Consider the following 19869-nt stretch of genomic DNA (forward strand, 5'->3'; position numbering starts at 1 on the left):
CCGTGAGCTGACCCTGGGGGACCCACTCTGGAGCGGACATCAGGCAGGAGCCACCTTGGGCTCCCTGAGATCCTCGGCCGTGGCTCTTCCAGTGGGGGGTTTCTAGGCAAGTTGGGGTTTGGGCCTAGGAGGACACGTGGCAGCAGGAACCTGTTGCTAACGTGGGTTCCAGGGCTGTTGTGTGCGGGCGCCTGACTTTTTGAACTACCCAATACACGGCGCATGTGCAGAAGAGAAAGGAGGAGTGTGACTGCTGGGAGCAGAGACCCCCCGCGGCTACAGGCTGACAGGAGCTGTCTGATTCCTGCGCCTCCTGGTTCCTGCTTGGGTGGGAAACAGGAGCGAGATGTCCCAACTGCCAGTCACAGGGCAGGGGCGGGACCACACGAGGTGGTGGGAGAATGGGGCAGACACCCTGGTTTGAAGACCCCAGGGCAGCTCCAGAGGGGCCTCTGGGAAGCTCCTTCCAGAAGTGGGTTGGCAAGCTTTGTCTGCAAAGGGCCAAATAGGGAGGCTCGGAGGCCTGCTGTCCACACAGTCCTACAGAGGACGGAGGGAAGCTCTGATCTCCGTAGTAGAACAACTTCCCTCTGTCCTTTGTAGGGAAAACAGCCACAGAGCAAACCAAAAGGCGCAGGCGTGGCTTCGTTCCAGTGATGCTTGTAGACACTGAAATGTAAATGTTATAAAATTTTCATATTCTTCCTTACATGTTATTCAGTGGATATTTAAACTTTTTTCTTTTGATTTTTTAAAAACCATGTTAAGGCAGGGCACGGTGGCTCACAACTGTAATCCCAGCACTTTGGGAGGCTGAGGTGGGTGGATCATCTGAGGTCAGGAGTTTGAGACCAGCCTGGCCAATATGGTGAAACCCTGTCTCTACTAAAAATACAAAAATTAGCCAGGTGTGGTGGCACATGCCTGTAAACCCACTACTCAGGAGGCTAAGGCAGGAGAATCGCTTGAACCCGCGAGGCGGAGGTTGCGGTGAGCCGAGACTGAGCCATTGCACTCCAGCCTTGGGTGACAGGGCAAGACTCCATCTCAAAAAAAGCTAAAATATAAAAATAAATTAAAGCCATCTTAAAAATTCAGACCCTTCTTAGCTTCCTTGCTGTATACAAGCAGGCAGCCGGCAGGAAGTGTCCTGTGGGTGGTGGTTTGCTGACCCCATCCTAGAGCTGGAGACCCCTGGTGGCGGGAGCTGAGCTCACGGCCCCCTTCTCCCGCTGGTGGACTTCTGACCCCCTCCTGAGGCTCAGGCTTGGGGTTGGGCATTAGCAGGGCCAGCACTGGCCGCTGAGTGATTGTGTGCACATTGAAACGACGCATAGTTCTTCCTTTGTGCATACTGGGAAGCCGGGCTTGGAGGAGAACAGATGTGAGCCCTGCCCACTGACTGGGTGCTCTTGAGCAGTGAACAACCTGCACTGCTGTCCCTGGAGGTCTGCGTGCCACCCCGAATGCTGCCCGGCCTTCCCCAGTTGGCTGTGGTTGGGACACCTAGTGACAGTGGAAAGCGGGACTAGGAGGACTGGCTCTTAAAGGCTTCTCCGCTTCACATTTCATTTCAGTTGGACAGATATTTTTGAGCGCCTACTGTATACTGGGTTCTGGGGAAGCACAGAGATGGGGAAGCCCCTATCCCAGTCCTCCCGAGGAATTTACAGGCCGGGGGGCACTGGTGGTGGAAGAAATCACTATAGTAGAGATTAGGGTAAAGCTTCGTGGAGAAGGGGCATTTCTCATGAGCCATTACAGCGGGGAGGATTTCTGAGTGCGGGCATGAAGGAGAAGGTATTCCGGGAGGAGGGGGCAACCTAACGCGGCTCCCACGGCACATCTGGGGAGCAGGGCCTGAGAGATTCGTGGTGCATGAGGAGACGAGGCTGGAGTGGTCCGGCCCCAGGCTGCAGGGTTGGGACACACTCGGGAGCTACTGGGGGTGTCGAAGAGAGGAAGACGGGATGGAGACTGTGCTTCAGGCGGGGTGACTTGGCGATGTGCATCCTTGGGCAGTGGCGAGAGGGACAGGGAGGAGGTGTTATGAGTGTTCGGTCCTCAGGTCTCTGATGGGGCCCTGACAGCAGATGTCAGAGAGGCGGGGAGCCCGGAGGTTCCGTGCTCTGGCTCTGTCATCCACAGACCACCCCAGGCATGGCTCTGAGTCCTGCTGTGTGACCTGGGTCAACTTACCTCGGTTCTCTGAGCCCCCATTTCCTCAGCTGTGAAATGGGGATGCCTGCCTGTATCCTTAGAGCTCTTAACTGCAAGCACAAGAAAGTGGGGGGCTCGGCTGAGAAGGAGTGTGCTGGAGAGTGACTGGGAGGCCAGAGATGCCAGTCAGGACTGCTCAGCCAGGAACAGAGACCCCAGACCAGGCCAGGGGGTGGCCCGGTGAGAACCCCACTGCCCCAGGGCTGCTGCCGCTGAGTGCAGGATGCATCTCGCCCGGGATCTTAGTGTTGACTATTTCTGGTGTATTGATGTCTAGACCCACAAACATCTGGGAAAGGGGCTTAACATCAGACAAAACAAGTGACGGAGAAACAGGACAGAGGGAAGCCTCTTGGCGGGGAGTTTTGGGGGAGGCAAGGTGTAGGCGGCCTGGGTCGGTTTTGAAAGGGGTCAGCCGTCCTCAGCAGAGGCAGGAAGGACGCGGGGAGGCCCGCACAGGCGGGCGGTGGAGGGGCGAGTCCGCCAGCCGGGAAGAGCCTGCTGTGTTAGGAGCCAGCGTGAGAACAGACGAGAATCCCCCCAAGACCCCAAAGACAGACACATCTCTAAACCTGTCTGCAAGCTCCAGAGGAGAGCTTTTAAATGGACTGGAGCTGCTCTGGGGGATAAAAGCTCTTTTGTTTTCCTAACGCTGAGAACGTCTGAGTTATGGCATTTGCTTCAGGGAACCCCTTGGCGGGCGGAACAGTGAGAAGGCACCAGCCGAACCCAGAAATCAGAGTTCAGGGTCAGGACAGGTTTAATGAAAGGTCAGGACGCCGGAGCGGGCCATGCGTCCTCCACTCCGGTGGACGTGAAGCCAGTCTCCCGGGAAGTCAATCAGGATTTGGGCTGGGAGGCGGGTCATTCTGACGGCCTCGGCTTCAGGGGCGATGAGAGGGGAGTCGATGGGGAACTCCCCCCCAGCCCTGGCGCTCAGACACCTGGTTCCGGGGTCTCTGGGAGAGAGGCCGTTCTCATCTGAGAAGTGCTTGCGTGGCCAGTGAGCGTTAGTATCCATTTGGGCCTCCATCAGAAGCAATCTTTTCCCAGGAACCTCTCGACATCTGTCAGGATCACCCCCCTGCCACACGGAATCTCTCAGAAACTCAATTTTTGTTTGGGAAGGAGCTGGCTGCCGCCTCTCCAGCCCCGGATACCATCCATCCTCATTAGACTCCCTGTCCAAACTGCCAGGCCTTGAGCGCCAATGCCACCTGATCCTTCCTGGAGGACAGGCACCTGGAGCTGTGTCCCGAGACCCTGGGGCTGGACACGCTCACCAGAGCCTGCTTCCTGGAGAGACCTGCGTGTCGAGGGTGGAACTCAGCAGCCCTGTCCCCAGGGCCACTTTACAGTTCATACACTCCTGCCCCCTCCCCCAGCATCATGCCAGCGCCCTTCAATCCCTGGAGGCAGGCAGGGCAGCCTCAGAGAAGGCCAGGGATGTGCCCAAGGTCACCCAGCAGCCTCCAGGCCTCCCGCAGTGGCACACACTTATTCTTGTGTTCAAACACTGAGCGCCCAAAGCAAGCCAGGGCCAGGGAGGTCAGCAGTGACTAGACAGGTCAGCAGGCTCCTGGCCTGGCGGACAGAAGGACGAGGAAGCCGACTTGTGCCAGGAATGGGGAGCCCCGGGGCTCAGAGGAGAGACCCCTATTCCAGTCTGGGGGATGGGAGGAGTGAGAGGCAGGGAGACGGTGTGGCTTGTCTGGGGGCCATGGTAGTTCAGTGCTACTGGCCTGTCTGGCTTAAGGAGGTTTGGGTCCACGACAAGGCAGGGGAGGCGGCAGGGGTTGGGTCATGCAGGTGATCCTCAGACCCCATCATCACTCCCATCACAGGTCCGGCCCTTCCGTGACAGGAGTCCCAGGGGCAGGGACCACACCCTCCTGTGGCCACGTTAGCTTAGGGTGGGCACCACACCCGCACACCCTCGGCGCTCTCTAAATGCTTGCCAGATGATGGCTGTTGGCACCCTTTGGCTGCATAGTCTTATCTCTGTAAGTCTTGCTTTTCTCATCTGTAAAATGGGTACAATGTAGAGCTGCTCTGCAGATGTGGGCGAAGTCAGAACCCTTCACAGGCTGCTCACCCACCTGTGAGGGGTGAGCGGGGAGAGGGGCTGGGAGGGAGTCAGCGCTGAGCCCCGGAGGTTCCCTGTGAACACAGGATCTGGCTCTGCCTTGTAGCATCTTATAATCAAGGGGAGGCAGAGTCGTAAAAAGAAAGACCGGTTTTTCTTATTCAGAAGGTGCCGAGTGGGATGAAGCCAGCCATTGCCAGCCCACACCCCCCACCCCCAGCGCCCCTGGCTGTGTGAGATGCGAGGGTCACATCCCTTCTTGGAGGGCCCTTGCTCATCTGTCCAGTGGGGTGACCCTCTTGCCTGCCTTGCAGGGCCTGGGGAACGGGGTGGCTGTGCCCGGAACCTGCTGCCGGTGGGCGGAAGGAGGGTCTCGGCGCCTGGACTCCCCGCCCCCACCCAGGCTCCCTGTCCTGCTGCACAGTCTTGTCCCCACCGCAATCTGCCGGGGGCAGCGCTGCCCCCTAGGCCTGATTGCCAAGCCCTCATCATTGCATAGTCACTGGCCGGGTCACACACACTGGGTCCAGATCAACATGTCCTTCAGCAGGGACTTGGAGTGGCCACAATGGGACCCTATACCCGCCTGCTCCGATCCAGTCTCCCAACACCACAGTGCCAAGTGGCCCAAACCCTATTCTGTGCGGCCCTGTACTCTGCCAGGTGCTTCCTGTGTGCGAGGTCAGCCAGTACACATCTGCCTGTAATTGGTTCCCCTGGAACGGAGCCCCCACTTCCCCCTACCTGAGCTCTCCAGGCAGGGAGGAAAATCCTGCCCTCACATGGAGAACATCAAAGGAGCCCAGCAGCAGGCGCAGGCTCGGGGAGGGATGAAAAGCTCCCGGGGCCTCCCCAGGTGCCAGCCTGGACCCCTGCGCCGGGGAGGCTGAGCAGCAGGACCTCGGGGTCCAGTAGATGAGATGTTAGCTCCTTCCTACTTGGGCTGCAGCTGTGGCCAGCTCTCCTTGTCCCAGAGGCAGTGGGGGCAGGGGATCTGCTGTGACATTGATGGGCCACAGTGTCCCCACGCTGCTGCCTGGCCCACGCCCTGCCCTGGGGAATGGGTCCTCAGAGCACACACACCTCATAATGGCGAGGTGACTGGTGATTGGTGACAACACGCTTGCGTTTCCTTGGTTCATCGTGCAGAGAAAGCATGCCTCTGTTGGGAGCAGTTTGGATTTTTCAAACTTTTAACGGAAATAGGACAATGCACGTGCAGGGCCCAGCCCCGCGTCCGATGTGGCTCAGCACCCAAGAAACAGCAGCTTGGCAGTGCTGTGCCAAGAGCCGGCAGGCACCGACTGCCAAGCCTGGGAATGACGGCAGGGCGCCAAGCCCGGGGGTACCATTTTCAGTCAAAAACAAGGAGTGGGTCCGATTTCCTTCTGGGCTCAGCAGCTGGCTCTGAAAGTGGTGATGTCGGTTAGACCTACTGTGTGCCATCCATTTAGGCATTGACTTTGTTGCGTCTTCCCCACCGGCCCTGCGGGGGCTTCGGCAGAGAGAAACAGATTTGGAAATGTTCCGCGACCTGTCCGAGGTCATGTGGCCTGTGAGAGGCAGAGCCAGGATTTGAACTCAGCTCTGCCTTGTTCCGGACTGAGCCCAGAGGCCTCCCTGCGGGCACTGCCCAGAGGTGTCCAGAAAGGAGTGAAGGAAAAGCCAGACTCTGGGAATGCCGCAGAGCCGCCCTAGGGCTGCCTGTGAAGGGTTGCCGTAGTGCACACATCCAAGTTCTTTGTTCTTTAAAAACATGAATCCTCCTCTGCCAGGACCCCTCTGCCCCCCTCCGAGAATCACCTGATCAGAAAGCTGGGGAGGCTGGTGGAGGCCACAGCTCCACAACCAACGCAGTCCTGTCTGTAACTGGTTTCTACAGCCGTTTCATCACAGTCTAGGAAAAGCTGCAGTTGCTGCTTCCAGGGGGCCGTTCTAAGGCATCGGAGACCCTCTCTCCCAATCTCATAGGGTTTGGGCCCACCCATCCCCCATTCCTTGGGTTTCAGCTCCTCTGACCAGCTGGCAAGGCCCTGCTTAATGTGCTGTTCAGCCAGGCATCTCCTCCTCCAGGGAGCCCTCCCAGATAACCACCTCCAACTGCCCCAGGAGAGGGACTCACTCCTTCTCAGGGTTCCGAGCAAGCTCTGTTGAATGCTGTGCACCAGCACATTTAATTCTCATCAAAACTTTGTGGGTTGAGGCGTTTATAATCCCAGCTTTACAGATGAGGAAACTGAGGCCTGGGGTTTGGAGGAATGTACCAGGGTGGGAGCTGCTCGCCCTGTGGCTGCTGGCTTGTGCGTCTGTCTCTCATGGGGCTGTGAGCTTTGAGGGCCAAGGTCATCCCTGTGAGCCCAAGCACACATGGGGTGCTGTGCAGGAGCCCTTACTCTGCAGGGGAGAAGCCACGTATCCTGTTGGCTGGAGTCTGGGTAGGACTCACGTCTCCTGGGTGCCAGCCCAGGGAGCTCCCTGGGAGTGAGCGTTCACTGTCATCCCCACTCCTCTGGCCATCTCAGCCCTGCACACCCAGGTTGCCCACTCCTCCAAGCCTCAGTCTTCTCATCTGCTTAATGGGGGCACCAGCCCTCCCTCCAGGGCTGTGGCAGGGAGGGCCAGGCCATGGTCATCCTCTCAGGCATTGGCCGGGTGCTGGGGCGACCACAGAGCCCAGCTCAGTGCTCAGGACGCCAGCTGCATGTTCTGGGCATGGTGGCAGAGCAGTAGCTGGTTGGTCAGGGTCTGTTTGCAGAGGCAGCCCTGGGCGGGATGCAACCTGCGGAGTGTGAGGCTGCAGCAGCCCAGAGGCCTCTCTGCCTCCTTCGGTCCCCGGGCCCCGTCTGACAACACAGGGCCGTCGGTGGCTGCTGCTGTGTCTTCCTTCCTCTGCGTCCAGAGCTGTCACTCCTTCCTTTGAACCCGCCCAACACCATCTGCAGGACCATGTGGGCCCAGCTCTCCCTTGGCAGAGCCCCTCTAAGTGGCACTTCCAAGATGCGCCGGGCGGCGGGCTTCTGAGAATCCGCACCAAGGAAACACTGTCTGTCTGTCTTCCCACTCGTGGCATCTGCCCAAGAGGCCGCGGCCACAGTGAGTGTTTCTACTCAATCGTTTTCCAGCCAGGACCCAAGAAAGATGCCCCCGGAGCTGGACCAATTCATATTTTGGCCTGAAAACGAATCAGTAATTTTTGTTTCCCTGCCTTTTGCTCCCCGCCTCCGTTTTGTTTCGTTTTGTTTCAAGACAGGGTCTCACTCTGTCGCCCACGCTGGAGTGCAGTGGCGCGATCTCGGCTCACTGCAACGTCCGCCTCCCGGGTTCAAGCGATTCTCCTGCCTCAGCCTCCCGAGTAGCTGGGATGACAGTCAGCCCACCACCACACCCAGCTAATTTTTGTATTTTTAGTAGAGTTGGGGTTTCGCCATGTTGGCCAGACTGGTCTCGAACTCCTGACCTCAAGTGATCTGCCCGCCTCAGCCTCCCAAAGTGCTGGGATTACAGGCGTGGGCCACCGTGCCCAGACTCCCCACCCCTTTTTGCCGAGTGGGGATTCATGTTTGGTGGGTGGGGCAGAAAGAAGGGGAAGTGGACGCCTGGATCCTTTCCTCATTTCCTCCTTCTGCCCTCCCATCCCGCTGGTCCTCGTTCTGTAATTAAAGCCCTCTGTGCTTGGCCACATCCAGGCGTCTGGCGTCACCAAGGTCCAGCGTCGCTGAAGCTGTTTGCCAGAAATACGAAGTCACAGCTGCAGTTCACCGTGGGCTGAGTCAGACTAAACATTCCCCCACACGGGGGAAGCTTGGAGAACCCACCTGGTGATCTGGGCTGTGCTTGGCACTTGCACTAGTCGGGCCACGTTGGGCTGTCATTGGCTCGAGGTGGGGGCAGGTTTCCAAGCCTGAGATCCTAGCACAGGGCCCGGCACAGGCGGTCACTCGGGATTTGAACCAAGAAATCAGGACAGCCCACGGCAAAGGTTGTCAGCGGTTCCCAAACCGCGGCAGTACTCCGTGGGCCACTGGCAAAATCAACTGAATCGGTTTGATCAACATTATTTTTCCAGTCAAATAGAGTGGAGTACTACACGATAGAAAATATCAGTGCACTAAGGCCAGGCGTGGTGGCTCACGCCTATAATCCCAGCACTTTGGGAGGCTGTGGCAGGTGGATCACAAGGTCAGGAGTTCCAGACCATCCTGGCCAAGATAGTGAAACCCCGTCTGTACTGAAAATACAAAAAAATTAGCCAGGCGTGGTGGCAGGCGCCTGTAATCCCAGCTGCTCAGGAGGCTGAGGCGGAGAATTGCTTGAACCTGGGAGGCAGTGGTTGCAGTGAGCCGAGATCGTGCCACTGCACCCCAGCCTGGGCAACAGAGTGAGACTCTGTGTCAAAAAAAAAAAAAAAATGAAAAGAAAAGAAAAAAGAAAATATCAGTGCATGTCCTTCTGCATTAAGCTAAGTCTGGAGTCTGGATGTGTGTGCCAGTGTGGTGATGTCGGTTGCATCTCCCCGGGACATAGTCAGTCTTCAGGTCACTTCTCCAAGGCCAGACCATGGATGTGTCTTGGTGCCTCAAGAGGGGGGTCCGCAGTCCGTCACTGCACACGGCAAAGTGCCCACGTTGGCCGACAGTTGCTGCAGCTAATTTTTTTATTTTTTTGAGACAGAGTCTCGCTCTCGTCACCCAGGTTAGAGTGCAGTGGCGGGATCTCGGCTCACTGCAACCTCTGCCTCCCGGGTTCAAGCGATTCTCCTGCCTCAGCCTTCTGAGTAGCTGGGATTATAGGCGCCCACCACCATGCCTGGCTAATTTTTGTATTTTCAATAGAGATGGGGTTTCACCATGTTGACCAGGCTGGTCTCGAACTCCTGGCCTCAGGTGATCTGCCAGCCTCGGCCTCCCAAAGTGCTGGGATAACAGGTGTGAGCCACCGCTCCCGGCCAATTGCTGCTGTTTCTAAGTGGGTGTTGATTTGGGCTACATGGACAGGAGTGCCAGCCATGTGTGATTTTAGTGTCCTTTCTTGGGCAGAGGCAAAGGCAGAGGGCCAGGTGTGCTCACCCCAATTGATTGGCACCAAGGAGGAGCCCCAGGGGGATGGTGGGGTCACTGTAACTGGCACCCAGACTGGGAGGGCAGTGGGAAAGAGGGGGCCGAGGACTGTGGGTGCAGGGACCAGCTCTTGGCACCAGAGGCCTGGGTAGGGGGGCACACTGAAGGCTGCAGCCACCCTGGTCAGTGGACCCACCACCAAGCGCGAGTGTGGACATAGTGTAGGGCACCGGCAGCGAGGGTAGGTCCAGACAGTCATGGGACTAAAGGCACAAGATGTAGTCGGACCCTGCTTTCTGCTGCTCACGGCCGCCTGGCCTCTGGCCGGTGTCCGAGCTTGGGCCCTGTAAGGGTGGGGCGCCTGGGCTTGGGGAGGGACATGGGCGTGCAGAGAGCACGCAGTCCCCACGCTGAGTCTCGACTGCCCATCATCCCGTCAGCCAGGACACAGGGGCGGGAACAGCCCCTCCCGCCGCATCCTGAAGAGTCAGGGCAGGGCTGGGGTCTGGCGAGTTCCGTACGTGGCAGCACTGGTTCCAGGCATCCCCGGGTGGGAGTGAGTGCTGGAGGCAGAGCCTGGGGGATCCTCTCGGAGGCTGTCGTCTGGGCTACCGGGGCTTCTTGCTGTCATTCTGGATGGTCCCTCTGAGCCTTTTGGAAGAGGCACAGCCGGGCACCTGTACATCAGCCCACCCGCCCCTGGTTGGGCATGCCCACAGGCTGCTGGGGTCTCCCCACCACCCCTACTGTGGCCTACTTCCCTGCATTTCCTGCCCCGCCCAGCAGGCAGACACAGGGCCCAGGACCCTGCCCCTCCTCCAGGGCCACCCTGCTGGCCAGACCTGCTCTCTCCCCGTCCTCCATGTCTGTCCTGCCTCACCGGGTTGGGGTCCCCCGAGCACGGTATCTCCTGTGTTCCTTTGCCCTAAGGTCCCTGAGGGCAGAACTGTGGCCTTGTACCCGCTGACTTGGCTTCTGCAGCTGGTGCCTGGCAGGAGATGCTCAGTGGAACATCTGTGTGAATGAGAGGCTGGGACAGACCCCTCGGGAGGGCTGGGGGAGAGTGGAGGCCGGAGGCCGGGAGAGGCGCAGTGGAATCAGGAACCCTCGCCCAGGCCTGGACCTCGGTGCTGTTGCTCTCCATCCAGCTGGCACTTGCTGGACACCTGCTATGTGCCAGGCCTGAGCTTATTCTCGGTGGATGGTCGTAGCCTGGGAGGAAGGTGTGGCTATGATCTCTGCTTTACAGAGGTGGGTGCTGGGGCCCGGAGAGGTGGGGGTACTTGCTAGGGCTCTCTAAGGCAAAGCTGGGGCCCTGGAACCCAGATACACAACCCCTGCCTTCAGGAACTCCTTTATGGAACTGAGCACTGAGTATGCCCAGGTCCCCAGTCCCTAGGGCAGAGGCCCAGCTGACGGCCAATGCCAGCCAGGCATCCCAGGGGGCTTCGGGCCTGCTGGTCCCTCTAGCTCCCCTCCTCCTTCAGAAACAGGCTCCCGCTGCCCGTTGCCTTCTCGGGGGAGAGCCTGAGCTTCTGCCAGGATTAGGCCTTTGAAAAGGTGCGTGCTCAGGGTCCCAATATGCAGCCATCAATACGGCTCTCCACTGCTCCTCAGATCTCCCCGAGCCTGATCGAATTTCCTTCCGCCCCGAGCCGGTCACTCCTGAGGACTTTCAGATTTCAGAGCTGGGCCAGGTTTGAGGCAGCAAAGCACGAAAAAGGAGGTGCCATCTCCCTCCAGCTCCCTGACGTCAGAGCTGCCCAAACGCCGTGACGGACACGTCCCTGAGAGCTTAGAGCATCGGCAAACGCTCACACAGCAGACGCCTCGGGTCAGACTGGGCACCCAGGCAGTTCCGAGCGACTGAAATCAGGCTGCTTAGTAATGAAACTGGCAGCTCGCCGGTGCTGCAGCCAGATCTCTAACACATCAGACTGACACAGATGGAGGCCGGCCGGGCCGCGGTAGCTGCCTTGGAGAATAAGCAGGAAAAGGCTTGTTAAACAGAAAGAGGGCTGGGAGGGCTGGGGAGGCCAGCCGGGATGGATTGTCAGCGGATCCTGTAAATACTCCAGGCAGCTCTGGCCGGGACCAGCGTGGTATTATTTCAAAGCAATTTAACCGATGGGATTCCTGACTCCCAAATCAAGAATGTTATTAAAATGAAGAACAGAGGCAGCCTGGGCACTCGTTGGTACCCAAGTCACACCCCGCCAGCTGTGGGCTCCTCGTCCTCCCCTGAGCAGCCACTTGGACTCCGGTTTCCCAGCCCCCCGACCCCCGCCCAGGCTTGTTTTGGGGGAGGGGAGCTTATTGAGGGATGGGGCTCTGGAGGCCAAGCCTGGGGTGTGTGGGGGATGCTCTTGGTTCTCAAAAACTGGAAGATAGGCCGGGCACGGTGGCTCACGCCTGTAATCCCAGCACTTTGGGAGGCCGAGGCAGGCGGATCACGAGGTCAGGAGATCGAGACCATCCTGGCTAACACGGTGAAACTCTGTCTCTACTAAAAATACAAAAAAATTGCCGGGCGTGGTGGCGGGCGCCTGTAGTCCCAGCTACTCAAGAGGCTGAGGCAGGAGAATGGCGTGAACCTGGGAGGCGGAGCTTGCAGTGAACCGAGATTGTGCCAGTGCACTCCAGCCTGGGCGACAGAGCGAGACTCTGCCTCAGAAAAAAAAAAAAAAAACACTGTTCAGTTTTGTTTTGATCTGGAAAAAGATATTAGGACCCTGCCCCTTCCCCACTTTATTTGACCATTGGGGAAACTGAGGCCCAGAGCAAAGTGCTGGAGGTGGGCCCCAAAGCTGACTTTCCTCCACCCCACCGAGATTCGTTTTTTTTTTTTGAGACGGAGTCTCGCTCTGTCGCCCAGGCTGGAGTGCAGTGGCATGATCTCAGCTCACTGTAACCTCTGCCTCCTGAGCTCAAGCAATTCTCCTGCCTCAGCCTCATGAGTAGCTGGGATTACAGGCACATGCCACCAAGCCCGGCTAATTTTTGTATTTTTAGTAGAGACAGGGTTTCACCATGTTAACCAGGCTGGTCTCGAACTCCTGACCTTAGGTGATCCACCTGCCTCGGCCTCCCAAAGTGCTGGGATTGCAGACGTGAGTCACCGTGCCTGGCCTACCACTCCCCCCTACTTTTTTTTTTTTTTTTTTGAGAGGGCCCAAGCTGGAGTACAGTGGCATGATCACAGTTCACTGCAGCCTCAACCTCCCGGGCTCAAGGGATCCTCCTGCCTCAGCCTCTCAAGTAGCTAGGATTACAGGCGCCCACCACCACACCTGGCTAATTTTTTAAAAATTTTGTGTAGAGACGGGGTCTCACTATGCTGTCTCAAACTCCTGGGCTCAAGCGATGCTCCTGCCTCAGTCTCCCAAAGTGTGGGATTCCAGGTGTGAGCCACAATGCCCGGCCTGGAGTAGCCTCCCGAGCAGCTGGGATTACAGGCATGCGCCACCACGCCTGGCTAATTTTTGTACTTTTAGTAGAACCTGGGTTTCATCATATTGGCCAGGCTGGTCTCAAACTCCTGACCTCGTGATCTGCCCATCTCGGCCTCCCTGAGGGGCCATTTCGGGGGCCTGTGGGTGTTTGGGCAGTCCCACCTCAAGCCACCACGAGGCTCTGGAGCCCCTGCTATTTTCCAGGCCCCAGGCTGGGGGCTGTTGGGGGAAGTGGGCAGCCGGACCCCTGCCCTCCCGAGAGGGCAGATCGGGAACAGGGTGAGAGGAGTCTCTGGGCGGGGTAGGCCCAGCTGTGAGTCCTGGGATGGTCGGTGCCAGCGCCCCATCCCCATCTTCCCTTTGCAGGTGTTTCAGCGCCGGGAGGACGGCTCCGTGAACTTCTTCCGGGGCTGGGACGCCTACCGAGACGGCTTCGGCAGGCTCACCGGGGAGCACTGGCTAGGTGAGCACCCCGCCCGCCTCCCGGCCCAGGTGGGCCTCCTCCCCATGCCTTCCGGACACAGTTGGGTCCCAGCTGCTCCTGAATGGGTTTGGACTGGGTTTCCCGGCACACCTGAGCCAGCTCACAGGTGTCGTGCGTGAAGGTGACAGGCATTCAGAAGGAACCAGGCCAGACATTGCCAACGGAAGTGATTGGCGTGGGTGGGCTCCGAGTGCTCATAAAGGCTGAGGGTCCCACACGCCCTTGGAGGCCGGTTCCTGCCGGGCTCGCCCTGGGACCTGCTCGCTGTCCCGAATCAAGCAAGCTTGGGCAGGTGGTCAGCAGCATCCCAGGCAGCGGGAGGACAGAGGAGGACCCGGCACCGCCCTGCCCACGGGTGCGAGGGACACCAGGCATGTAAATCCCAGGAGCAGCCAGTGGTGCTCCCAGCCAGGGCTCCTGTTTGCGCCTGCAGGCAACCGCACGCCTTCCCGCCACAGTCCCTGCCTGGCACAAAGTAGGGGCTCAGAAGGTTCTGTCAATATTATTATTTACCTTTCAATTCACTCAGTATTGCCGGGCGCAGTGGCTCACGCCTGTAATCCCAGCATTTTGGGAGGCCGAGGTGGGTGGATCACGAGGTCAGGAGATCAAGACCATCCTGGCTAACCCGGTGAAACCCTGTCTCCACTAAAAATACAAAAAATTAGCCAGGCGAGGTGGCGGGCACCTGTAGTCCCAGCTACTCGGGAGGCTGAGGCAGGAGAATGGCATGAACCCGGGAGGCGGAGCTTGCAGTGAGCCAAGATCACGCCACTGCACTCCAGCCTGGGTGACAGAGCCAGACTCCGTCTCAAAAAAAAAAAAAAAAATTCACTCAGTATTTTAAAATTTTTGAAAGTCCTTAACATTTCACTATCTAAACAAAATATTCTAAACAAAACCTCATTTACCTAAAGAAAATATTTATCTTAACAATATCCTAAAAGAATCACAACTTTCAGGTCTACCTATATATTTGGGAGGTGGCTATGGCTTGACGAGAGGTGGGTTTTTCTGGTTGTTCTTGAGATATAATTTACATACAACAGAATTCCCCGTGTGGAAGCGCATGACCCCATGGCTTTTAGTATATTCAGAATATTACATCCATCATCACTGGGTCCAGAATGTTTTCTTCACTCCAGAAGGAAACTCTGTGTCTCCGGGAGCAGTCACTCCCTTGCAGGCTTTGAATATACCTGAAACGCACAGGTGCTGGGGGACGCATGCCCTGAGTGTCATCTGGGCGGCCTCGAATGCCCCACAGTGTCATCCTGCACTTAAGCCCCCCAGGGTGCGTGCGGACATCCAGGGAGTTCCACAAGCTGCGGTGGTTCCACAACCTTGGGTGGGAGGGAGAGGGTGAGAAGGGTGAGGACATCCGGGGAGTTCCCCAGTGCAGGGCAGAGCTGGCGGGGGAGGGAGAGGGTGAGAAGGGTGTGGACATCTGAGGAACTCCCCTGTGCGGGATCAGGGCTGGTGGGGGGAGGCTTGGGCAGGAAGGAGAGGGTGAGAAGGGTGTGGGCTGGCATGGCTGGCGGGAAGCACCACCTGAGGGGCTGAGAGCGCAGGTCTGGGCACCAGCTGGGGTCGGGGGCTCCAGGCCTGTAAGGATGTTCAGTGACACCTTTGGGGTGGTGGCCCCAAAGGCAGGGTTGGGGTGGCGAGGCGGGGCCACCCCTCTGTGTGCATGGAGGCCCCTGGGCAAGATCTGCCACCGATGCCCCCTCCTCACCCGGGCCCACGAGGGCAGGGCCCTCTCCGACCTGCTGTGCCCTGGTCCCTAGGGGGTGCCGGCAACAGGGAAGGTCACACCCCGTGTGGACTTCATGCCCACACCCCGTGCTGAGCCCCGACCCACTGAGCGCCCAGCTACACGCTTCCCATGCATCGTCCCCAAAACCTCACATCTACCTAGTTGGGGGCCCTGCTGTCGTCCCCTCCTTTTAGAGATGAGGAAATTGAGACCCAGGAAGGGGAGGTCTCTTGTCACAAGCATGCGTGGGTTGGGGTGGGGGGAGCCCCAGCAGGGTCCACACACTGGTGCCCAACCAAACTCGCCTCATCCCCTGAACCTGGTGGATGGCAGGAGGGGAGATGGGGAGACCCTGCCTCAGGCTTCCCAAGCTGGGGGTAAAGAAAAGGACAAGGCAGCAGGGCTGAGCTATGCCCTCGCCACCACCCACCCACCCCCGGAGCAGTGGTGATGCCCGTGCTCATGGTATCTTAATTGAAATCTATCAGCAGCCACAGATGGTGCGGGAGGAAGCATTTAAGCAGGTCCTGATTCCAGCATCCTGCAGACGAGCCCTGACAGGAATGTCAACAGCGCCGGTCCCTCCTCTGCCGCACCACCCTCCCCATCCCCTCTCATTGAGTGCTTTGTCTTTTCCTATTGAGTCATGGGAGCTCTTTATATATTAAGGTTATCGATCATTTGTCCAATACACATGATAGGTATTAACTTCTGGCCATTTGTCTTTCAGCTTTTTCTTTTTCTTTTTTGGGGTCATGTTATTGCTTATTTCCTAGGAATTTAAGATGTTTATGTACTCAGTTCTGCCACCCTTTTCTTCATATCTTTTCTGGGTTTTAGCCCCTGCTGTCCTTTCCTTCTCTTCCTAGTTTTATTTTAAGTCTCCTCTATTTTTTCTTCTGTTTTTCTTCTCCTTTTTTTTTTTTGAGACGGTGTCTTGCTCTATAGTTCAGGCTGGAGTGCAGTGGCATGATCTCGGCTCACTGCAACCTTCACCTCCCGGGTTTAAGCTATTCTCCTGCCTCAGCCTCCCGAGTAGCTGGGATTACACGCGCCCACCTCCATGCCCGGCTAATTTTTGTATTTTTAGTAAAGACAGGGTTTCACCATATTGGCTAGGCTGGTCTCGAACTCCTGACCTCGTGATCTGCCCGTCTCAGCCTCCCAAAGTGCTGAAATTACAGGCGTGAGCCACCATGCCCGCCTTTTCTTTTGTTTTTCTAGTGTTATTTTAGGTTGAGAGCTTTGGTCCAGCCGGAATCCACTGGGGTGGCCGTGTGAGGTTTAGGGTCTTACTGGTTTCCTGTCCGTTTCAAGCCGTCAGCCCTCTTTCTTACTCCCTGCGATTTGAGCTGGGAGCTAGTGAAGGAGTTGGATCAGGGGCCCAGGGAATCTGGGAAGAACAGCTAACATGGCTGGGGGCGGTTCTGGAAGGAGGGGGAGAGCGGGGAGAGCTGGAGAAAGCCAAAGAGCAAAGGCAGGGAGGGAGGGAGGCAGAGAGGGAGGGAGGGAGGTGAAGGAGGGAGGCAGGGAGGGAGGGAGGCAGGGAGGCAGGGAGGGAAGGAGGCAGGGAGGCAGGGAGGGAAGGAGGCAGGGAGGCAGGGAGGCAGGGAGGGAAGGAGGCAGGGAGGGAAGGAGGCAGGGAGGCAGGGAGGGAGGCGAGGGAGGGAAGGAGGCAGGGAAGCAGGCAGGCAGGGAGGCAGGGAGGGAGGCGAGGAAGGGAGGTGAAGGAGGGCGGGAGGCGAGGGAGGGAGGTGAAGGAGGGCGGGAGGCAAGGAGGGCGGGAGGCAGGGAGGGCGGGAGGCAGGGAGGGCAGGAGGCAGGGAGGCAGGCAGGCAGGCAGGCAGGCAGGGAGGCGAGGGAGGCAGGCAGGCAGGGAGGCGAGGGAGGGAGGAGGTGGCATGGACTGGAGGAAGGACGGAGAGGAGCCCAGGCCCCAGGTCCCCACACACCCCTCCCTTGGGCGTCCTGCACAGCAGCCCCCAGGACACCGCTCATGAAGCGTCACTCAATCCAGAGGAGTGGCTGATGGAGGCCTTTGGGCCCCAGTGGTCATTTCGTGGTGGGAAAAGGAATCTTCCAGCATCCCCGGCAGGGGCGGTCTCCCTCTCTCCCTATTCCTGCATCGTCTGATTTGTTCTGGGTAAGGTCTGAATAGCAGCAGGGAGTCGGGGCCCTTCTGCCTGGGTTCGAATCCCAGCAGTGCCACTCACCAGCTGTGTGACCTGGGCCAGCTCCTTAACCTCCCTGGGCCTCATTTTCCTCCCCTGTAAAATAGGGAGTCATACGCACTCCTTCCCCGGGGCCTTGGGAAGCAGCAGTCAGCACCTGGATAATGTGTGCAGTGGGCCAGCCCTGCCAGAAAAGCTGCCCAGGGATTCTGTAATTAAATCGGACTCACTCTAATTCCACTGGATTCAGTCATCTGCACGAAGGGCTGAGAAAGGTTCTGGGCCCTCGTGAGTCCCGTCCAGGTGGCGGCTGTTGTCATGATTACCTCCCGCCTGCCCTTTCGTGGATGATGCTGTCTTGGCCCCTCATGTCCGCCCTGTGCTAGCTGAGCTGGGGCCCAGAGAGGGAGAGTGGCTGCCCTGAGACTCAGCAGCAGGAGAGTCAGGGAGGGGGGACACCGGGTGAGACCCCAGGCTCTTGAAGCCCGTGCTCTGGCAGGTCCTTGGAGAGGAACGGAGGAACGTGGGTTGGGCGGTCAGCTTTGCTGTGACTCCTCCCACAGCAGCTGCTCCTGGTTCCTGGACCTGGTGACTGGGACCAAAGCCTTCTTGTCCGGGCGGGATCAGGGAGGATCCGTACAACCTCCAGCCGGCACACACTGACCCCGGGAGGTGTGGAGACAGGGAGAGGCAGGAGGAGGGAGAAGCGGACGGAATACCACTGGCTGCTACCCACTTGTAAATCATTTCATTAAATGCCCTCTTAATCCAAAGTAATCACACCGGCAGTGAAGCACCTTGGGTGTCTGAGCACATGTGTTTATGGTGAGGGAGGCCTGGCATGAGACCCCGGGCATGGGCAGGGCAGAGCTGAGGTGGGGCGGGGACAGCAGGAGGGAGAGAGTGGAATGGGGGCACAGAGCTGGCCTAGAGGGATGAGGGTGCCGCCTCCTGCCTCCCATTCATTAAGTCAGTGCTGGGTGAGCACCATTGTGCCGGGCCCAGCCCAGGCACTGTGGTCAGCAGTGGTCAGGTTGGACACGCCACTCTCATGGCGCTTCCGCACTGGCGGGGAAACTGACAAGATAGGCAGCCGGAACCCTGAAAGATAAACACCCACAGGGGCAGAGGAGGTCCTCAACGCCGACGGGAGGTCAGGCAGCCTTCCAGAAATGAACAGAAGGTAACCAAGTGAGGAGGAGTAGGGACAAGCATCCCTGGCAGAGGGAACAGCATGTGCGAAGGCCCAGAGGCCTGGTTTAGAAAATGTGAACACCAGATCCCGTCTGGCTCTGGCTGGCGTCTGGGTAAGGGTGCTGTCACCCCCACCTCCTCCCACCTCCCGCCAGCTCAGAGCCCCAACGTTTGAAAAGCATCACAGCTCCACTTACAGGGAACAGAGAAAACCAAACATGAAATCTGTCGGTCCTCAGTGACTGGCCCAACACAGGCCGACAGGAAGAAGGAAGTAGCCTAGGGCAGACTGCACGCACTTGGTGGCTGTCCCTTTCTGTCCTCAACTGCATGAGCTCAGCTATCATTTATCATTTCTCCCTGGGGATTCGCTTCCTACGCCCCTCAGCTTCTCCCACCATTTTCTCCCCAACTTCAGGCCTCAAGAGGATCCACGCCCTGACCACACAGACTGCCTACGAGCTGCACGTGGACCTGGAGGACTTTGACAATGGCACGGCCTATGCCCGCTACGGGAGCTTTGGCGTGGGCTTGTTCTCCGTGGACCCTGAGGAAGACGGGTACCCGCTCACCGTGGCTGACTATTCCGGCACTGCAGGTGAGGCTCCAGCTGCGGCAGGGATGGGGAAGGGCGTGGCCTGGGAGGATGGAGGACGGAGGAGGTCCTGCCCTCCAAAATGATCAAGGCTCATGGATTTGGCCCCCTTTGAAAGTAATCAGGTTTTTGAAAAATAACAAATATTGATAAACGACCAACCCCACATCACAATCAGAGGCCTGAAACCAATCTAAAAATTTTTTTTAAGTAATAAATTTTTCAAATTGAAAGAGTGAACAAGACAGAAAAGGGAAAATTTTCTTCCTTACCAAGGATTCCTGAATCCCTGTCTTCATCAGCTGATTCCGTTGCGTCATAGAAAATGAGCTTCTGTGAAGCTACCGTTCGTTTTTTCATAATAATGTTAATTATGCCCTTCGGCCCTCTGGGGTCAGGGTCGAGGCCACTGGCCTCCACCTCCAAGTCCTACTTGGTCCTCACCCCTGCAAGGCAAATCCAGCAGAGCCTGGACTGTTTTCCCGTTTTGCAGATGAAGAGACTGAGCTCAGAGCCGGGAATCAGGAGACCCGGGGTTCGGACCTGCTGGGTCTCTAAAGTGTGGTGGCTGGACCCCCTGGGCTGGGTGTCCCCTCTCAGGCCCAGGAGGGGGAGGCAGGAGAGGGAATGTGGAAAAGCCGGGGGAGGGATAGAGACCGCCTAGACCCAGGGGCAGCCCCAGGCACGCCCGAGGAGGGACTGCGTGCGTGTGACCTGCATGGACACACCCGGGTGTGGAGGGGTGGGTGTGGAGGGGCAGGTGTGCGTGCACGCGTGCACACCAGTGTGTATGTGTGAGAGCACGTGCGTACGTGTATGCCCTCACGTCCAGGTTCACGTGCAGTGTCTTGGTG

At 58.1% G+C, this 19869-nt stretch overlaps 2 protein-coding genes across 3 annotated transcripts in view; one reads left to right on the plus strand and one right to left on the minus strand.

Moving 5' to 3' along the window:
• AIF1L (allograft inflammatory factor 1 like) overlaps window positions 1-19869 on the minus strand; it is an 803784-nt gene that overhangs the window by 215056 nt on the left and 568859 nt on the right. The window lies entirely within an intron of this gene.
• FIBCD1 (fibrinogen C domain containing 1) overlaps window positions 1-19869 on the plus strand; it is a 38460-nt gene that overhangs the window by 16675 nt on the left and 1916 nt on the right. For both annotated transcript variants that reach the window (XM_050760139.1, XM_050760138.1), the window contains exons 5-6: window positions 13182-13278; window positions 18839-19018. In XM_050760139.1, coding sequence (XP_050616096.1) covers window positions 13182-13278; window positions 18839-19018 — 277 coding nt within the window. The remainder of the gene's footprint in view (window positions 1-13181; window positions 13279-18838; window positions 19019-19869) is intronic.

The sequence above is a fragment of the Macaca thibetana genome, chromosome 15 (assembly GCF_024542745.1).
Source record: "Macaca thibetana thibetana isolate TM-01 chromosome 15, ASM2454274v1, whole genome shotgun sequence".
NCBI lineage: Eukaryota > Metazoa > Chordata > Mammalia > Primates > Cercopithecidae > Macaca > Macaca thibetana.